The sequence below is a fragment of the Pterocles gutturalis genome, unplaced genomic scaffold, assembly GCF_000699245.1.
Source record: "Pterocles gutturalis isolate BGI_N339 unplaced genomic scaffold, ASM69924v1 scaffold4488, whole genome shotgun sequence".
NCBI classification, from domain to species: Eukaryota; Metazoa; Chordata; class Aves; order Pterocliformes; family Pteroclidae; genus Pterocles; species Pterocles gutturalis.
The window spans coordinates 87,777-106,355 of NW_010122779.1; the positions used below are offsets into that span (position 1 = coordinate 87,777).

The 18,579-nt window shown below is 40.2% G+C and overlaps 1 protein-coding gene across 1 annotated transcript in view; it reads right to left on the reverse strand.

The window, feature by feature from the left end:
* LOC104464790 (forkhead box protein N3-like) overlaps positions 1–18,579 on the reverse strand; it is a 70,866-nt gene that overhangs the window by 44,264 nt on the left and 8,023 nt on the right. Inside the window, exon 4 of the mRNA XM_010077621.1 lies at positions 13,658–13,696. Coding sequence (XP_010075923.1) covers positions 13,658–13,696 — 39 coding nt within the window. The remainder of the gene's footprint in view (positions 1–13,657; positions 13,697–18,579) is intronic.

Below are 18,579 nucleotides of genomic sequence, written 5' to 3' on the forward strand. Positions count from 1 at the left end.
CCTTTCTTTTCCTTTGTGCACTGCCAAGCAAAACGAGCCCCAAAACATGCTCTCTTTATTCTTTAACTGATGGAAATTACATTAGAGAGAAGCCCAGCACAAAGGAAGTTTTGGCAAGGAATGTGCCTTTTATGTTACATTCCATAAAAACTCAAAGATGTATCAACTGATATTTACAAGACGATGTTCTTCATTCATCTATACATGGTGGCTGCTGCAATGCTGTCTTGATCTGCACCTCAAACTGGCAATATAAACCAAAACATTTTACACATATTTGATATAAGCAATTTTTTAAGAAACAAAGACTCAACCCCCCCCCCAAACCCTAGTCCTTTATGTCTGTATTTTAAACCAATTATAGTAAAGAAATGCTGACTTACAATGTATTTCTGAGAATTACTGAACATAGAAGTGGTGTACAGTATAAGCAACTGGTTACAAATGTATACAGAGTCTTTGTTCCTAAATAAAAATTACCATAACTAATGGCATAGTCAATCCTTGTAACCTCCTTTTCTGAGCCTTAGAGTCAGATTTATTCCCCCTGCTTGTTTGATGCTTTGCCACTGGAAGCATTGATTTTCTGCCCTCCTCGGTGACAGCTGGAACTTGAAATCCAGAAAGTCTTTCGGTTTCCAACTTGTGCTCCGTTTTCAGCAACAGTGGGCTGGAGTAGTTTTTGTCACAAGACAGCTAAGAGCCAACAAACCACACAAACACAGGCAAGGTGTGCAGCCCTGTGCCAGAAGAAACAGTCCTTCCTGGTAAAAAACTTTCCATCACAGGTGTGATCTCATCTACAGCTATGGAGTTTTGCTTATTGCTGGTGGTCTCAAATGCTTTCATAGTGGCAATTCTTCCCCAAAAGGCACTCGTATCCACACAACCATGAAACTGTTCATCAGTAATAACACTAAGAATTTTTCCAGTTTTAATAAGTATAAATAATACACTAACACACTTGCCACATCCAACTTCTTGCCCAGGTATAGTTGGCATACGCTGGTGGGGTCTCCCCAGGTTTACCTACCACTCCATGTCCCAGTGCAGCAGGATCCCACCCCACCGCTGGCTGGGGACATGTCCATGTTCCCTTCAGATGAAACCAGGGGCGAGCGGAGTTCGGCAGGGCCGCACTCCTGAAGAACCAGATCACAGCCCAAGCAGGTACTCAGGCTTGGTGAGGGAGTAATGCTTCAGCGTAACACTGAACGAGCCACCGCGCTCCAGTTTGTATTTGGTGATGCCTCTGAAGATATACTCTACTTAGTAAATGGAACTGTGCCAGCCAAAATGCTTTTTGGTGGTGCACTCTGTTTTTGTGAGGAGAATTTACCTATAAAACCACATTAACAAACGCTCACCAACACAAAATTCACCCGAGCCTACTTCTCAGGAGGTACAGCTACAGTTCTGCATTTCTTGTAGAACTATAGCACAATCTATCAAGTAAGAAAAAGTACTGTGAATTATTTTGAAATAAGTACTTTTAAGTTAACAATTGCAGCGATGGTTTAAAAAGTTACTCATATTTCAAAATGTTGCTGCTTTGCATATTAAGTAATTTCTACTGCACTTGCAAGAGTTAGAGACTTAAAGATCTGGAAGGTCTTTAAAAGAAATGCCAGTACAGAAACTTAATTTTCTTTATTTCTTTTGGCAAACTGAATCAGTACAACTTACTAACTGTAGTAAATCACTCTCTTCCCTGAACACAAGAAAGGATTAAAATTGGCCCAACATTTGGGAAGAGTTTTAGGTTACAGACAAAACAAACATCTTAAAATACAGAAACTGAAGTAATGACTCATCACCCATTGCATCTCCCTGAATTTACTTCACAAGTTCTATTACTTCAGGTTCTGTCTGTCGTTTCTGGAAGGAAGGCAAATGCTTGTTTGAAAGATCCAACTAAATGAAAGCCACAGGAGGACCGTTCTCCTCCTACTGTACATGTGTTGCCCCCAGTAATGTGACTGGCAGTCAGACATACCAGCACAGATGAGAGAGAACTGCATACAAATAAAATATTTTAACTTGATTAGCAGTCAAAAGGCCCCTTAGATAACATGACAGTACTGCTGCAACCTCTTCCGAGTTTCAGTCTGTTTACTTTCAAACACGTGCCCCAGCTGTAAACTGCACAATTGTCACAGTCCTGCATAAAGGTCCACGAGTCACTAGGAGAAAAAGTGAGACAGATAGAAATCTCACTTCTTTACTGTCTTCCAAAACCACAATAAAACCTAAACCTTTTATAATTAAAGTTATGTTATATTCAGTAAACAACGTTTATGTAATTACATGCTTGTCAATATTGGGGGCCAAGGAAAGCCACTGGGAGTTGAAGCTGCCAGCTCAAGTCCTGCATACAAATACTGCACTGCCACAGGATTTGCCTTGTGCAAAAGCCCAGCAGAAATTCAGGTGATGCGTGAGTCGCTTCTCTACCACATCTCTTGAATGTTAAACTGTTACAGCAAGATCATTTCACTTTCAATTTCTTGCCTCCTCCCCATTCACCACTCAGTACACCTCTCTGTGTTAACTGCTTTTTAAACATTGCTCACACTTAAAATTCAGACTCAGCCTATACCACTTACTTCCCAATATAACTTGATTGTTCAGAGTAAAACACATAATTACTGTATAAAAAGTTGTACAAATATAATTAAAAAATAAGGTGGAAACTCCCTTACCCTCCCCTCAATTCATTTTACAACATACATGCCGTAATTAAGCTTAAGGCCCTTAATTTATGGTAATATTTTGGAACAAGCTCTTTTTTGCCTGTTCAGACTATAGCTGCATGAAAGGGACTTGTCAGCACTAACTTCCACAGCAAAGTCTCAGCCTTTATGGGAAAGTTTTCTTTAAATTTCCTTCACTGAGAACATGTGCAGTGTGAAATCCTTCGGTGAAAGCTCCTATAACTCAACGGATATCCAGATGCCAAACACCTAGATCTTCATGTGCCACAGCTGAACATCACTGTTGGTGTTTCTGTCACCTGCAGATCAGCTCACCGGCTATCACCCTGCACTGTGTGTGTACCAGACGCGCAGGTTGGCACCAGGACTCCACACGTGGCCAACAAAGAAGTGGCTTGAGTACTAGTATTCATAAACTGTGTACATGAAAGCTTTTATACTGCTGTATAAGCTGACACCGCTCCTTGAAGCTCCCTCATAAAAGCAGGAAAACAATTAAAACCTGTATTTACACAAGGCAACACTGGAATACTGCTCTTTGCATCAACACTAGTAAATATGCACTGTGTATAAATATTGTGCAAACTTTTTTTTCTTTATTAATATGTCTCTGTGAAATCAGGACTTCCCGAAAAACTAAGCAAATCAACACTGTCAAAAGGCTGGCAGGGGTGGAAATAGCAGGTTTTACACCTAAAAATAAATAGTAAAAATTTTCCCAGAACTACTGTAACACCCAGCACTGCTTGCTGTGAACGCTGCCCTACACTACAGGCTCAAGTAAGAGGAGGCTGTTTGCTTTTAATCCACTAATGGCCACAGGAGAAAATGGCTGCAGGAATTCTCATCAAACCTGGAACATCACTATCTTGAAGTTGGAATCAAGAAATGTACATTTTTATTCATACCTTTGGACAACCAGAAGCTCAGTTCTTCACTGCAAGGTTTGGGGTGAATTATTCTTGAAATTAAATATTTTCAGGAAGAACTGAAGTTGTAAGATGTTCTGGCTTTAGTTTAACAGGATAATACTGACTTTATTTCCTTTTTAATTGGTCTCCCATGTAGTGCTTTGGGTCACTACTGATTTTTGTTATTTTTATCTAGCAGCTCAGGTATCAACTCTTCCTTCTCTACAACACTTGCATCTGGTTCCACAATCTCCCTTCCAGGACAGGACATCTATGACTTGGAAAGTGTAAATATGAAAAGCCCATTCTTTTTTATTGATTCAGTCAGTGGCTGCTGCAGAAATGGAGGTAATCCAAAAGTTCAAACACTTTGAGAGTGCGAGCCTGCTTTTCACTTCAGAGCAAGAACTTTAAAGTGGCTGCCAAAGTACACAGCAGACTCAGACGCGCAATAGGTGACAGGTGGTCCCAGCCAAGTAGCTGGCTACATCTTATTTGAAGCTTTTGATTAGAGATCTTGCTAGGTACTGATGGACCCCTCCACCAGCCACAGCAGAGCTCCCGAGCAAATTTAATAATAAATGACCTACAAATTCATCTTTTTATAATGCTGGTACAATAACATGTGCCTTCCTCTACAATTGCATGACTTATTTGGAAGTGGTAGAAGAGAGAGGGGGGAAAAAAAGAGCAGCATCGCTAGGAAACCATGATCAAAAGCAGCTAGAGTGGATCAACAATTTGCTCCTGCTGTTTGTCCTGAGCAAACTGGGCAGTGTCTCATGGAGTGGGCACATATTACCCTCCCCTCCCTCCCCCCCAATAAACAACCAAGCTGTGCTAAAACACAGCCAATAACACACACACAGCATCAATGCAGCAAAATACTCTGTCAGGGAAGAGAAACTTAGGCTTGCAACAGATGCTGCAATTAAAATGAAGAGATCTGCAAAGCTACTCTCTATTTCACTCCAGAAGTAAATTGTTCAGCTCTAATTAATTATGTTTATTAAATAAGCATCAGGCTATTACATCATAATTCTCCTAAAATCCTCATCTGTTACATAACATGCAAGACTGAATTTACACGGGCTGCTTTGATTCTGAAACATCAATGTTCATTTACCCATCAGGGGTCCAGCAGGATAGAGTTTACCACTCCTTTTAAAGTCAAATACAATGTGATTTTACTTGCTCTTCAAGATTAGCTCACTTGCACTTTCATGTGTCAGTCCAGTTTTAAAGACTCAGAAGTCTCTGGAACCCACTGTATTTATCACAACAACAAAGATACAGGAAAGGTCTTTTTGGTTTTTTTATGTTTGCCTTTTTTCCCCCCTTTGTAAAAGTACAGTACTTTCTGGCATTCATTTCTTTTCACAGTCACTTTTAACAGACCAACACTCTAACAAAAGCAATCCATTTCACCACATTTACCGAGTCCTTACTACAAGGAGAGACATTTGTCAGTGAAATGCTGAAGTTACTCCTCTGCTAATAAAACTTGCTGTAATACAGTGCAATGCAAATAGTTAATCCTAACTAGTTTGCAGAACAGAATAAAAACAAGCATGTTCTTGGTGGCAACAGTGTTACGCTTTCTAGGGTACTACCAGACATCTCAGCTTCAGTACTAACAGAGAAAAAAAAAATAAAAATCTCTGAGCTATGCTTGAAAACCCCTAATCCACAGTGGAGCAAAGACTCACAGGTTTTACAGCCCTTTCCACTAACTCCGGAGAACACGAGCAAAGAACAAAATACCACCCTGTCAGCTTTGTGAGAGCCGTTATGCTCCTCTACCCATCAATGCAGAGAATGATTAAGTCTTGATTCCTGGTGCCAAAGACTTCAGATAAAGAAGCGAACCATCCATTTCCAGCCATGATCACATTTTGCAAAGCAAGCGAGGGAACCACCAGGAAGGTATGCTCAGCTACTGAAGTCTATTGTGAATCGCTTGGAAGTAAGATTTCTATGATGATGTTGAAAAATCCATTATGTGGAGGCACCAGCAGATACATATTTATCTGAGGTTAGCATGGCTTCACAAAGAAGCAAGAAATAAGTTTGGATGACAAATCATTCCACAAACATTATTAATCCTCCAAGCAGTAAATATTTCAGGTTTCAAGAGCCAATTAGAAAGGTCAGCATTTATCTTTTCATCTGTTTCTAGCCTTAATAACTTTTGCACTCTGCCTGTAGATTAATCATTGAAGGGAAAGATACAGAGTTTTATAAATAGGAAAAATAACCTAGGCATAATAATAGAGGGTCCAGACTGGACAAAAATTATCTCTACCTGTTCTGGTTTTGTTGACTATAGCATACCTTAATCCAAAATCTAATTATTTGGATTAGATTAGGACAGTGGATTTTCCTGAAATGCCCAGGCAAACCACATGCAATTTCCTTTTTGGGGCACAGGGCTGCATTTTATTTCTAAATCCCTTTTAATTCTGCACAGGCATATGTAACTTATTTTTCTCATGACAGGAAATATTTGTCCCTCTGCGAAAGTTTAAAAAACAAAATCCCTGCCTCTAAACCCAGCAGACGACTCTTCGGCTTTCCCTGGTATTCATTTGCTACACTGAGGTCATTGCAATTACTAAGAATCCAAGAAATTCTGCAGTTTTTCGAGTGAGAAATATTTTGCAGGGGGATTGGTTTGTTGGGGTTTTTTTTTTTTGAGGTGGTATGTGCCTTGTTCCATAAAAAGGCAAAGCAGCAAATAAAGTATCAGCAGTACCGACCTCTGCCAGTACATAAGATCATTCCAATGAAGATGCAGAATACAGGATGTTACACAAAAGCAAGGATACCTACAAATCACAGTCATGAATGCACAGTAAGACAGCAAAGAAAGCAAAACTGACAAGATAACAAAAACATGCCTCCCATGTAAACATCTTCTGATTACTAAATGGGAATCTTGCTTCTACACTTACCAGAAATACACAATCAGACCCACCTATAACAGGTTTAACTCATCCAAACTGCTTCCTGGATAAGTTTGTTCAAGTAGTCTTAATGAAGAAGATTCATTAAGAAATAAGTACAACTTCTTAACTGCTATAGAAAATTTTCTTTTAAAACTGATGACTCCTTTCTGTGTTCTTGGACTGCATTCCTCCATCTCACAGTTAATGTCTACTGATTTGAGAAAAATGGTTTTGTTCCTTCCCTGAGAGAATGAGGATACCTGAAATACATTATTAAGAACAAAATAAAAACAGCTCCCCCAAAACTATCAATACACATAAAACCTCATTGCTCAAAGAGGGCACATAATTTGGACTGTCTGCTTCAGTACAGTTCTTAGAGGCTGCACTGAGCCAGCACGCACAACTTGCAATTTACTTCCAAAACATCCCCTTAGGAAAAGATCTGGAAGATTTCCTAAGTGCTCGTTTGTACACTATATGTTTTAATTAACGTATGGAATAGAAATTACCATTTAGATAAGATAATGCTCCCCAGCCACTCCACCCTTGCGTTCTGAAACTCTGCCAGGTTTCTCAGCCCCTCATCCCCTGTATTTCTAGCAATCCTCAGGCCCTGGTTAGCATTAATTCAGCTGCAGTTGGACAGTTTCTCCAAGGCGGTCTCTTAAATTCCAAAGTGCACGAACTGCTTATTTGAGTGCTCTGCGACTGGAGTACTTTGAATTGAGAAAATACTGCAGGAAATGACAGACCTCATACTTGCACATGTGACTGCTCCAAGGCAGTCTCTTAAACTCCAAAGTGCACGAACTGCTTAATTTGAGTGCTCTGTGACTGGAGTACTTTGAATTGAGAAAATACTGCAGGAAATGACAGACCTCATACTTGCACATGTGACTGCTCCAACAGCTGTATGGAGAGAGTGAGCTGCACATGTGTGCAGCCTCAGCTGCCAGTACAGGCACACGACCAGCAACACCTGAGAAATACTTAGTCTCCTGGCCAAAATTTCAGAGTGTTCACATGCAGAAATTCAGGAATCCACAGCAGAAGGTGTCACACAGAAGCCAGCCCAGATCTTACACACAGCAGCCCTGCCTGCAGTAGAGAGTCATACAGATTATCAGAGATAAAAAGTTACTCTCTCTGGTCATGGAAGTACTAATGGGATTTGCAACCACTTCACACAGATAAGCTGTTATTCCCTGGTTCCTTTCCCCACTCCTTGGTCATGATGTGCACTCCCTCACTTGGCCAAGTACATAACAACTTTTATCCTCTTTACCACCTGCCTATTTCTGGTCTTCTGTGAAGCAGTCTCGCAGTAGACGTCCGTCACCGACAAAGATAACCTATGGTAAATTTTCTACCAAATTAAGAGACCATGCAATTATTCATTCAGGCCCCCAAAACTCGGTGTCCAAAACGTACAGGCAGGTACTTAACAATTCTGGGGCGTGTTTCTAGACTATGATGGGAATCTCTCTCAAGATGGATTTTTTAAAAAGTATGCAGGAATCAAGGAGGGATCAGGGATCCTGTGGCTCCCGTCACACCTGATGGATACAGGCTTTCCCTGAAGAAGTTGCCCAAACTCTCAATTTAAGCCAGTGGTACTGGTGCTCACCCAAACCCACAGAAAAGGGTACCGTATGATTTAATTAAATAATGCTTTAAAAATTATTTTGAAGATCAGAAGTGCTGTATGTGGCAACTGCTCAGAGTTATTATCATGACCTAAATAATTTATCATTCTTGAAAATATTTCATAATTTTTGAGGTCAAAAATGTATCTACAGGGTCCTATTTAGACATGTTACATTTAGATGCTGGATATCGCAGGTCTGTCATTTTGTTTTTCTGCAAAGTGTCACGCCACCTATAGAAAAAAGTACTGCCTGACTGAACTTAGGTATCATATACTATACTGTTATTAGAGCAACCTGATTATGAAGCCCTAAAAAATATCAATTTCCCTTGATAACAAAAACTGATCCAGAGTTTCAATTTCAGTGAATAACAAATGACACCAGCACCTGTAAGAGGCAGAGATAAGGGGAACAAACTCACAACTAAACAACTAACTAAGACAAAAATCCTTTTTCTTAAATGCATACCTCAGTCTCTACCTGAGTATATTCAAACTTTTAGAATGGGTGCTCAAGAGTTCCTTTTTATTTTTTGAGCACCTCAGATAATGCAATGAATAAAAGTCATTCCATCTCACCCGAGTTGGCATGCAGTATGCAAAACCTTGGCAGAACCAGTAGTCTAGATATTCTAACATACACAAATAGCCAACCTAAATGAAAGTCTGCTACTGCAGAACCAAAAAACCCCAAACTCCCAACCCAACTCCACCCACCAAAAGGTGAAGCACTTAAAAGCTAGGAAATGCTACATTTCAGTAGATTTGCAGTAGCCCCCCTAAATCTCACTTTCCACAGTTAAGGCACTGAATAAAGCAGGAAACTAATGGAAAAAAAAGATTAAGCAATTACATAATAAGAATACACATAACAGGAGAGCTGAATTAAAATTGCATGGAAAGATATTAGTGGATTTTTTTCCCAGCCTATACTCTACTTGTAGTAGAAAAATCACTACCAATAGCTAATTAACATAACTGACAGTCAGCTTTGTCAGTAGAATACACTATGGCAGAACAGCAGCCTGACAGGGTTGAACAAGTGTAGAAGAAATACAACTTCTGAAACCACCACCACAAAGCAGCACAGCGAAAGCTGGGATGAATCTTTGTGTTGGTATAACAAGAAGAGCATGGCAAAATCTTCCCAAACTTCAGCATTTGCCCTGAATTCATGAGAATTAGCTAAATTGTGAGCCATTTAGGAAAGCCAGTACCGATTTAAAACTGTTCCTTGCCAGCTCAGGGAATCCAAACCAAAAACCGTACATCCAAATTCTCACACAGGTGAGTGTCAAGTGCAACGCAGCATTTCTAAAGACACCTTTAATACTAACCATAGTTTACTCCAGTTAGTCCTCATCACCTGGTTTCTCCTTTCACAGGTCTGAACGTTGCTTTTCAAGTTGCCTCTTTTAAAAAGAGTAGCTGCTCACACAGGGATCAAACTGTGAGATTGTTTCCTTTTACAGAGGTCACCTCGCTCTGCCCTGTGCAGAGGCCTCTTGGCCTGTCCCTTGGCCAAAGGCAACTGCTGCTTTCCAACCAGTGAGGACAACAGGAAGCCCCCGTTTACAATTCTGCATGCAGTCTGCATACCTGGAGCTACTTACGAGACAAGTTTTTTTTGCTTCTGAATGACCAAAAGCTGTTCCTGCAGGGAAGAACTTCTACAGGGTTCAGCTTGTTGGCTTCTTAAGTAAATTCAACAGCATTTTGCTTACTGATTTTTGGTTAATAAATACTGAAGAAAGAAACTAAATGAAGAACCCTGGAAAGCTGAGGTGTTGAAAAAAGACACCTGTAATAAGACAATTCCTCAAGTGTGTTGGGTGCTGCACTTGAACACAAGAGGCTGTCAAACAGGTGGATGTTTTAACTAGCACAGACACACAAGCGGAGGCTCATGAAGCTAATTACAGTTGCCACACTGTGATGCACCCAATTAATGTCCTTTGATAAGACTTTTCAAATTTTCATCAAATTATATATGAAGTAACATAAATAACCTGAAACATGTGCAAAGCATTGTGGAGTGGTTACACATTTACAGAAACAGTTGCTCATGGTGCTCGTGTGAGTTAGAGGGTTCAAAACAAAACCACGAATAGTCATTTTCAAACCAGAGTTTTCCAAGGCAGCAGAATGGGCAGTACAAACTGCTGAAGCTTGCAGCTTCTCTCCTCTCTCGGGATCTGTGGCCAGCCGCTGCAACACTTGGGTGTGCCCCAAATTGTAGGTTACAGGCTGTTCCAAGAAGCTGTTTTAAGATTCTTCACGTATTGTCTCTGGTCTATAAAGCTGTTCCTCCTCCTGTCAGGCTTACAGAGCACACTCCCCTAGCATATTATCTGGAAAGAATTTCAGCTTATAAAACAGGTTTACCATCTGAATAAAACATCTAGAGGAACTGTATACTTTAGGATCTGTTTTCATATAACAGATCTGTTCTAAGGCACATTTCTTATTATTATTTTAAGCTAATCTTCAGTAGAAAAGGTCATTACTCCACTCAAAGTACTGTCACAACTTCTCTATTTGTTCAGATAAGGTCAACAAAACAATAGATGCATTTAGTTAGACTGGTAGTTCACGATCATAAACTAGTTTACTCAAGTGGTGGATTGCTAAACAGCTGTTCAGCAGTCTTGTGTACTAGCAAATCTCATCTGGACTTTCACATTTCACTGTCCTCTTGCAAAATAAACATTTAAGATTTGTTGCTGCAGTTAAACACAGAGAAAGTAAAATATCAGGGAAAAACTCTGCAATGTTTGTTTTATGATGTTTGCTAACTGTCCTCCCAGGAGTGGAAACTAAGGGCTACCTGGAAGAGTTTAATTTGTGCCGCTCTTGAAGAAAAACATCTACATGTAGACAGAGGGGGCATCTCTAAAGACAGCAGTCAAATCATGAAATGTTTACAAAATAAACCACGACACCACTGACCTATATGCATTTGCAAGTCTGGCAGAAGAGTAACTGCTGATCCTAGCAACAAAATTTCAGAAGGATTCATTTCAGAAATCTTCCAGTAAATTTGGATCCTGTTCTTCAGCAGTAATTGGAGCTCTGCTAACCCCACCATAACTGAACAGAAAAGCCAGGGAGTCGTAACCTTCCAGTCACAGCTGTGTGCTCGCTAGGTTCTGTCCCTGTCCAGTTCTGCCCTGTCTCATTTCTACTTCCCAAGCATTAAGCTGTTCAACAGATGATGTAGAGAAATTAATGGTTTGCTGGATATTTTTCCAATGAAGACAGGCTGAGAGAGTTGGGGTTGTTCAGCCTGGAGAAGGCTCCAGGGAGACCTTATAGCAGCCTTCCAGTACCTGAAGGGGGCTACAGGAGAGATGGGGAGGCACTCTTCATCAGGGAGTGTAGCAATAGGACAAGGGGTAATGGTTTTAAGCTGAAAGAAGGTAGATTTAGATGAGATATTAGGAAGAATTTTTTTGCTGTGAGGGTGGTGAGGCACTGGAACAGGTTGCCCAGGGAAGCTGTGGATGCCCCATCCCTGGAGGTGTTCAAGGCCAGGCTGGATGAGACTTTGAGCAACCTGGTCTAGTGGAGGGTGTCCCTGCCCATGGCAGGGGTTTGGAACTAGATGATAGCTCTAAGGACCCTTCCAACCCAAACCATTCTATGAGTCTATGATTATAAGTATCAATTGGAGCAGACTGTACCAAGCTGCTTCTCTAACCTTTCTGTATGAAACTGCCCTCTGAGCATTCATGTTGGACACAGGTTGCCTCGACAGTGACTAACGCTGTCCAAAGAACTAAGAACAAGCGTCAGTGCTGTACTCCGCACCAGTCATGTCAAACCCTTACTCAGACATCAGTTCACGTTTCAGGCTTCTAACACCAGCTTCATTTTTACAGGAAGGGTAGAAACATCTGTATTTATGCAAGATACTATAACCCATTTAAAGAAGCAGCTAGTGACAGACACAGCAAAGGGAACTATCTAGACAAGCCAAAAAGCAAAACCATAAGAGAGAACACCTCAGAGACTGACTACAACCCAATAAAATAAATAAATGAAAATATCTAACTTCTTAATCGATCAGGCATCTCGGCCAGCATTTGCTATTTTATGCTTTTAAGCCACAAACTCATTTCTACAAGTTTGAAAATCTAGACCTACTTTTTCTTGTGGTTTATCAGTGTGACCGAAGCAATTTGTGATATTATTAAAAACAAACAAACCTTCTCTCTCCCCAGCCACTATAGCAACATTTGCAAGTACACCTTGACGTCTCATACAGCAAATAAGGTGTCTTCTACCTAAGACACATATAGAAACCTATGTTTGATAATAGAGTAAGTTGTTATTGACATAATGACATCCAGGGGAATTAGGAGGGGGGAAGTCAACACAAACTCATGGTAGTGTAAGATTAAACTATTTAAAAAAAAGCAACCAACAACTTTACAATACACCTAATTTTTTAAACTTCAAATTACCATAAGCATTAGCAAAGTTAACTGCAGTGATGAAAAATGGAACTGCTTGAAGGGGAGGAGGGGAGGAAAAATCATTAAGGAAACAACTTCGGATTTGCTCCAAAGGACCGAAGGGAAGACTGACAGAAACACAAAATACTAGAAAGAAGAAAATGTTTATAGAGAAAATTGGGGAAAAGGGGAGAGATATAACACATGGTGGTGGGAAGGACAATATCTGTCATAAAAACATAGTAAAACTTAGTATTCTGCTCTATTGATATCTCAAACCTAGTATTTGGATGACACAGAAAACATTTTGAAACAAGAATGGAAATATCTGGGTTTCCCAGAAGAGCATTAGAACACATGGATGGGTTTGAGAGTTCATGAGAACAGGGCAGATGCATGAAATCTCTAGCACAAAAAGGGATATTTTGCTACATAACTGCATATTTCCACATTTATATTGAACCACACATTTATATTGAAATGTATTTAAATATACACGTGGGCACAGACGTATTTGTACATACATAGCTGACCAGGTGTTCTAGTCTTAGCTGTTTAATTTTTTCATCTCCAGGAGAAACAACTTATTGTTCTTGTTCCTCAGAAGAAACAACTTAGTTAATGTATTAGTATCAGAAACTGAGTGCTGAAACTCAAGATGTGGTTCACAAAGCAGCATATCCTATTTTATTATAAAGGAAAACAATGTATGTATTCACACAAAAAAAATAAAGTATGTGTAAACACTGCAAAGCAAGGATGTACTGTAGAAATACGAAAATGAAAGATTTGCAGGAACTGTTCTTAGTATCTTCATTCAAATCATGCAGATACGTAAAAATCAGGTCTGGAATTTCCTATCACCCTGTGAACAATTTAAATTTCAATTTCACCTTATCCTTGTCATGTACTAGAGAGCAGTATGACAGGCTAAATGTAGAAATAAATATTGTCAGAGAGAAAGATAATTTATTACCTTTATTGTATGCAATTGCAACCACTGTGAGACATTGACCTATAAAAAGAAAGGAAACTAAAAGAAATAACATGTAAGATGAAGCCAAAAATCCTATAATGGCATTCCCAAATTGAGGGAGGTTGTCCTAAAATAATTTAAAGAAAATAAATGTTTTCTTTGCTAATTTGTGGTTGGTATTAAATGCATTAAGATAATTTTTTTTTTTTTTTACCAAACTGAAAATCTTATAGACTCTTCCAAAACATTACTTTTGTAAGAAAATGAGAGTTTATCCAATTCTGCTGATTAGAGAGGACTGTTTTGTAAAAGTTCATCCTTCAGGATCCAGATGCAACTTCCAAGGAGAAGAGATGCAAGGAAGAAGTGCTGTATACAGAAGGTTCATGTTCACAGTCTACTGCCTTGGCAGGTGTACTTCAACCAGTACTGTAAAGGACTACTTACCCGAAAGGAGCCCTAGCTTTGGTTTTGGAGTTTCTGAACACACTGTACTTCTACTGACAAAGAAAAAAATAATCCTGCCTCCTTCTCTCTTAAAGTTGCAATTCAGTTTTGAGTCAGTTATAAATCAGGAAAATCAAGCAATGCACTCACAGTTCTAAGAACAAACTTAACGAACCCGGAGCCCTGCATACTTTCAAGTGTACAACTGAAGAATTTCTAGTGGCAAGATTTCTTCCAATATCTGAAACCAATGTATTTTTTTCACATTTAGCTTAAATAACACACAGCAGTGAAAGGAGCACATCACTGACCATCCTTCCAATTTAAGATAGCCTCTACTTTTCTCAACTGTTCAAAGACAATTAAGCTTAGTAGTATGCCATTTCCATTAACGTGCCATTTCTTCCAGATGTTTAAGAAATGCTTTTTACAGAACCAAAAACTTACCAGTCTTTAACCAGCAGCACACAGATCTGCTTTGACCAGCGAGGAGAAATTCTCAGCATGTTAGAGAGCAAAAATTATTGCCAATGTTAGCCATGAAAAACATCAATGCAGACAGCATACAAAAAAGTAAGACATGAACATTGCTTGGACTTGATCACCACCACTGTTTCTCCCATAATTTTCTTCTGTTTACTAGTTTTGAAGCTTTGGTTTCCCCAGGGATCCAAAAACATCTAACTGTCCATCATACAAGCAGGTCATAGCAAGAGAGCATCTTAAAAATTCCCAGAGCTTCTGTTTTAATTCTCTCAGTATAGGTCTGTCTCAAGAAACCTGACATGCAGTCAAGGAACAGCCCAGCTTGACAACAGCTTTCCCTTGCTCATAGCAATCTGCACGTCACCAAAACTGCTCTTAGCAACACAGCTGCAATATTATTATTTTAGTAATCTCCATGTAAAGCACAGGCTTATGCCTCTCATAGCTGTGCTCTCAGACTCTACAATTATGAGAGCCAAGATTACTTCTAATATCAGCCACCTTCACATTTTAGGAATGCCAAACAGTCACAGGCTCTCAGCATGGAGCATATGTTCTAGCTCATCAGCCCAGAGATTTTGATGGCAATAATCACAATAATTTCACAGTTACAGAAAATAAATCTTTATATACTCTATCATTTTACAAGTTACTGTACAAATTTTACTGCTAGTTTTTAACGGTGACTTGTTCAGAGAACTGTTGTTGTAAAATCGGATCTAACTGGTGGTACATGACTTCCCTGTCATAAGCCACCGAAATTTCCCACTTTAGACCCCAGCCTAGCCAGAGATGGCCTGGCCCCAAATTCTACCTACAGAAAAGGTTTGACACTGACTGCTGCAAGACTTATCTCTTTATTTGCAGTGATCATGTCCAGGACTTCCCAGCCAACTGAGAGCCCCTCAGGAGATGCTCTCACCGTGCCACCAGGCATCCAGAAACCCTGGGCACAGGCAAACAACCCCCGTGCTCTGTGCAGACTACAGCTCCTGGTGGGGAAAGGAAAACATTGGAGGAATCTTGGATCTACAGCAGTCCTGGTAAAGGGAGAAAGCCACTGAACAGGAACTTGCCATTTCTCTTGCTGAATCTAGTCTACATCTTTCTTCACCCAGCTGAAATCCAAGGGCAGCACAGTCAAGTTTTCCACATCTAAGTCAGTCTCATATGTGTGTTTGTGGGGGAAAGGGGACATGTCTCTGGACAAAAGCACCTGTACTGGTGCCTAAAGAAGGACCAGTCACAGAAAACACTTTTCCTGAAAAAGCTGAGATCAGCTACCCGTGATTTACAAGAAGTGGATTCCAGTGTTCAAACTGCAAAGCCAGAAACACATCACCTGCAGGACCAACTTGAAAAGAAGCACCCGTGGAGCAATGCCACCTGTAGGTTACCTTGGCACTGCTCTCTGTCTGGGCAAGGACTATCCACTCCTCGTGTCCCCCGTGCTTTAAGTAGCCTCCTCTTCCTTTCCTACACTATGCTAGTTACTGAGGGAGCCAGGCCAGCACTGTGGGGACTTGTAGCAGCAGTTATTTCTCTCTTCAGTGCGTATTGCAAAATGCTGTTTTACTGCCACCGCTCACTCGGCAGTTGACACTGAAGGTAAACAGGCAGGTATATACAGATGTATCCTCTCCTCTGCCCAAGGTTAGCACTGCAGTAAGACTTGCCTTGCAGCACTCACTCATACCCTCCAGTTGTCAAGGAAAGTAAACAAAGCCAGTAAACTTCATCTTGAGTCACTCAGAAGTAATAATTTAAAAGTCACTAAGCAGGACTGTTAAAAAATAAGCAGTTATCTGTAAAGACAGCAAGACACCCATGCAGATCTAAAACATAAGTCACTGAACTTTAAACACAGTAGGAACTTATCTTCATGTACTCTGCAACGTGATCTACCGTTAGCAAGACCTGTCTGCCGCAGTTCGGCTTTCTTCCTTCTCAACTTTTAGAGGCCAAAGGTAGCTCAGATGTTTTGGTCACAGGAATATAAACAGCCAACAGTCACATTTCCTTATTCATGGCTCTAACATCAATGCTACCAGGACCACACTTCAGGCATTTTAATAATTACAGCTTTTGCCATTGTCTTACATACTCAACTAGAGAAATAGGAATGACTACATACATACTGCACAGCTAATGCATAGCACCCCATATCCAAATGTCCTACACAGAACACAGAACTAAAAATGTCACACCAAAGTGACCAGTTCTGTAGGAATCACTGCAAAATGCTGTCTCTCACTGGGATTTTTCATTGAATACCCAGTGTTAAGGTCATTTTAAAATCCTCTCACAAACATGAGCTCATACCAGCACCCTCAGGACCCCAGCAGCCCCACTAGGGTTTTACCCACTTTCTCAAACAAAAGAGAGCTCTGCTGTTCAAATTACTTCCTTGGGGACACACTGCACAACCCCTCTGACTTAATTTTACTTCTTCAATAATACCACTGCAAACACACTGAATGCTAATAATAAATAAATTATTCAAATATTTGGTCTCTACGGAAGCACTGCGTGAATGATCTTCCTGAAAAGAAACTCCTAAAGAGATTGTCAGGTACCCTTCAAGGGGAGGGGAAAAAAGGCAAAAGAAAAAGCTGATTTAAATAATAATGCAACATGAATGAAAAGTGATGTATTGCAAAAAGGAGATATAGCAGCTTTGCTGTTAATTTAATAGGTTGACCAAAGCCAAGTCACCTGCAAACATAGAGCATGACTTTCACCACAGTTTCAAAGAGGGTGGAACTGGAGGTTGGAGAAGCAAAATTTGAAGAGAAAACACGGTGAAGTCAAAAGGTTTGGTGCTCTTCTGATGAACTGGAACTAAACTGGACACTCAGACACCCACATCTCCACACAAATCAGTCATTTATGGAGTTAAGGAGTCAATTTCCAAGTGCACTTCTAAGAGTAAAGAGCTTAAATTAAACTTAACCAGGTAAAAAAAAAAACAACCCCAAACCCTAACACACACTTCCCTGCAAAAGCTAACAAACAGCACTATTGCTTTTTACAAATAGCTTCCCCCTGTTTAAGGTTCCCCCATTACTGGAGCATCAGAATATGACACAAAGCCAGTATTTTGTAGACTGACAGCTGTGGGCAGCGAGAAGCATTATCATAATCCTAATTTCATAGAGCAGAAAGCCAATGAATTATAACCTCAAAGCACAAAAAAGTATTTAGATTCTTGGGGAACGTGAGACACCCAAATATGCATTAGGAAACTAATGTTTAGTTGGATTTGGGCATAAAGGTCTTGCCCAAGGTTGAATTATAAATCACAACACCTAAGTCTGCCAATCCTAAGGCTGGACCGCCTTGCATCACTTTTGGCCTTTCTTCTTAATAGTCATCATTACATTTAAGTATTGTATAATATTATCCATAATATATATGCTGCCTTGCCATGTGGTTTTTTCTTTGTACCTCTACGTAGTAGAAGGAAACAGAGCACTTCTCTCCAACTTTGGTTTTCTTTTGAGCTGTAAGACATGCAATTCTGAAAGTTAAATGCACGTGAGTCTTTCTGAATGCTCTTGTCTTTCAAACTCTCCCCTGCTAATCTCCTCACCCCCGTTAGCACCAGCACCAGTTGCGTCTCAGGATGGGTTGCACTCCTACTTAGTCAGAACTTGCACCTGTCCTGCTCATGCAGTGGAAAGCACAGATGAATTTCCACCAGAAGAAAGAAGCCAGCTGTGCCTGCAGGGGCCCTCGGGTGCTGCCAGGTGCCAATTTTTCACATTATTAGAAAGAAAATGTGTGGCTGCATGCAGGTAGGAGCATTCTCTTTGTGAATTTGTTGTCAACTTCCATCTTGAAGGTAACAAGAACAACTCCTCCCAGACCTCTCTAGAGAGAAGACTGAGTAGCTCGTATGGGCAGTACTTCTTGTCCAAAGAAACCAGTCCCTATTGACATTATATTTTTATCCTAATGTAACTATTAACATAAAAACACAGGTTGGA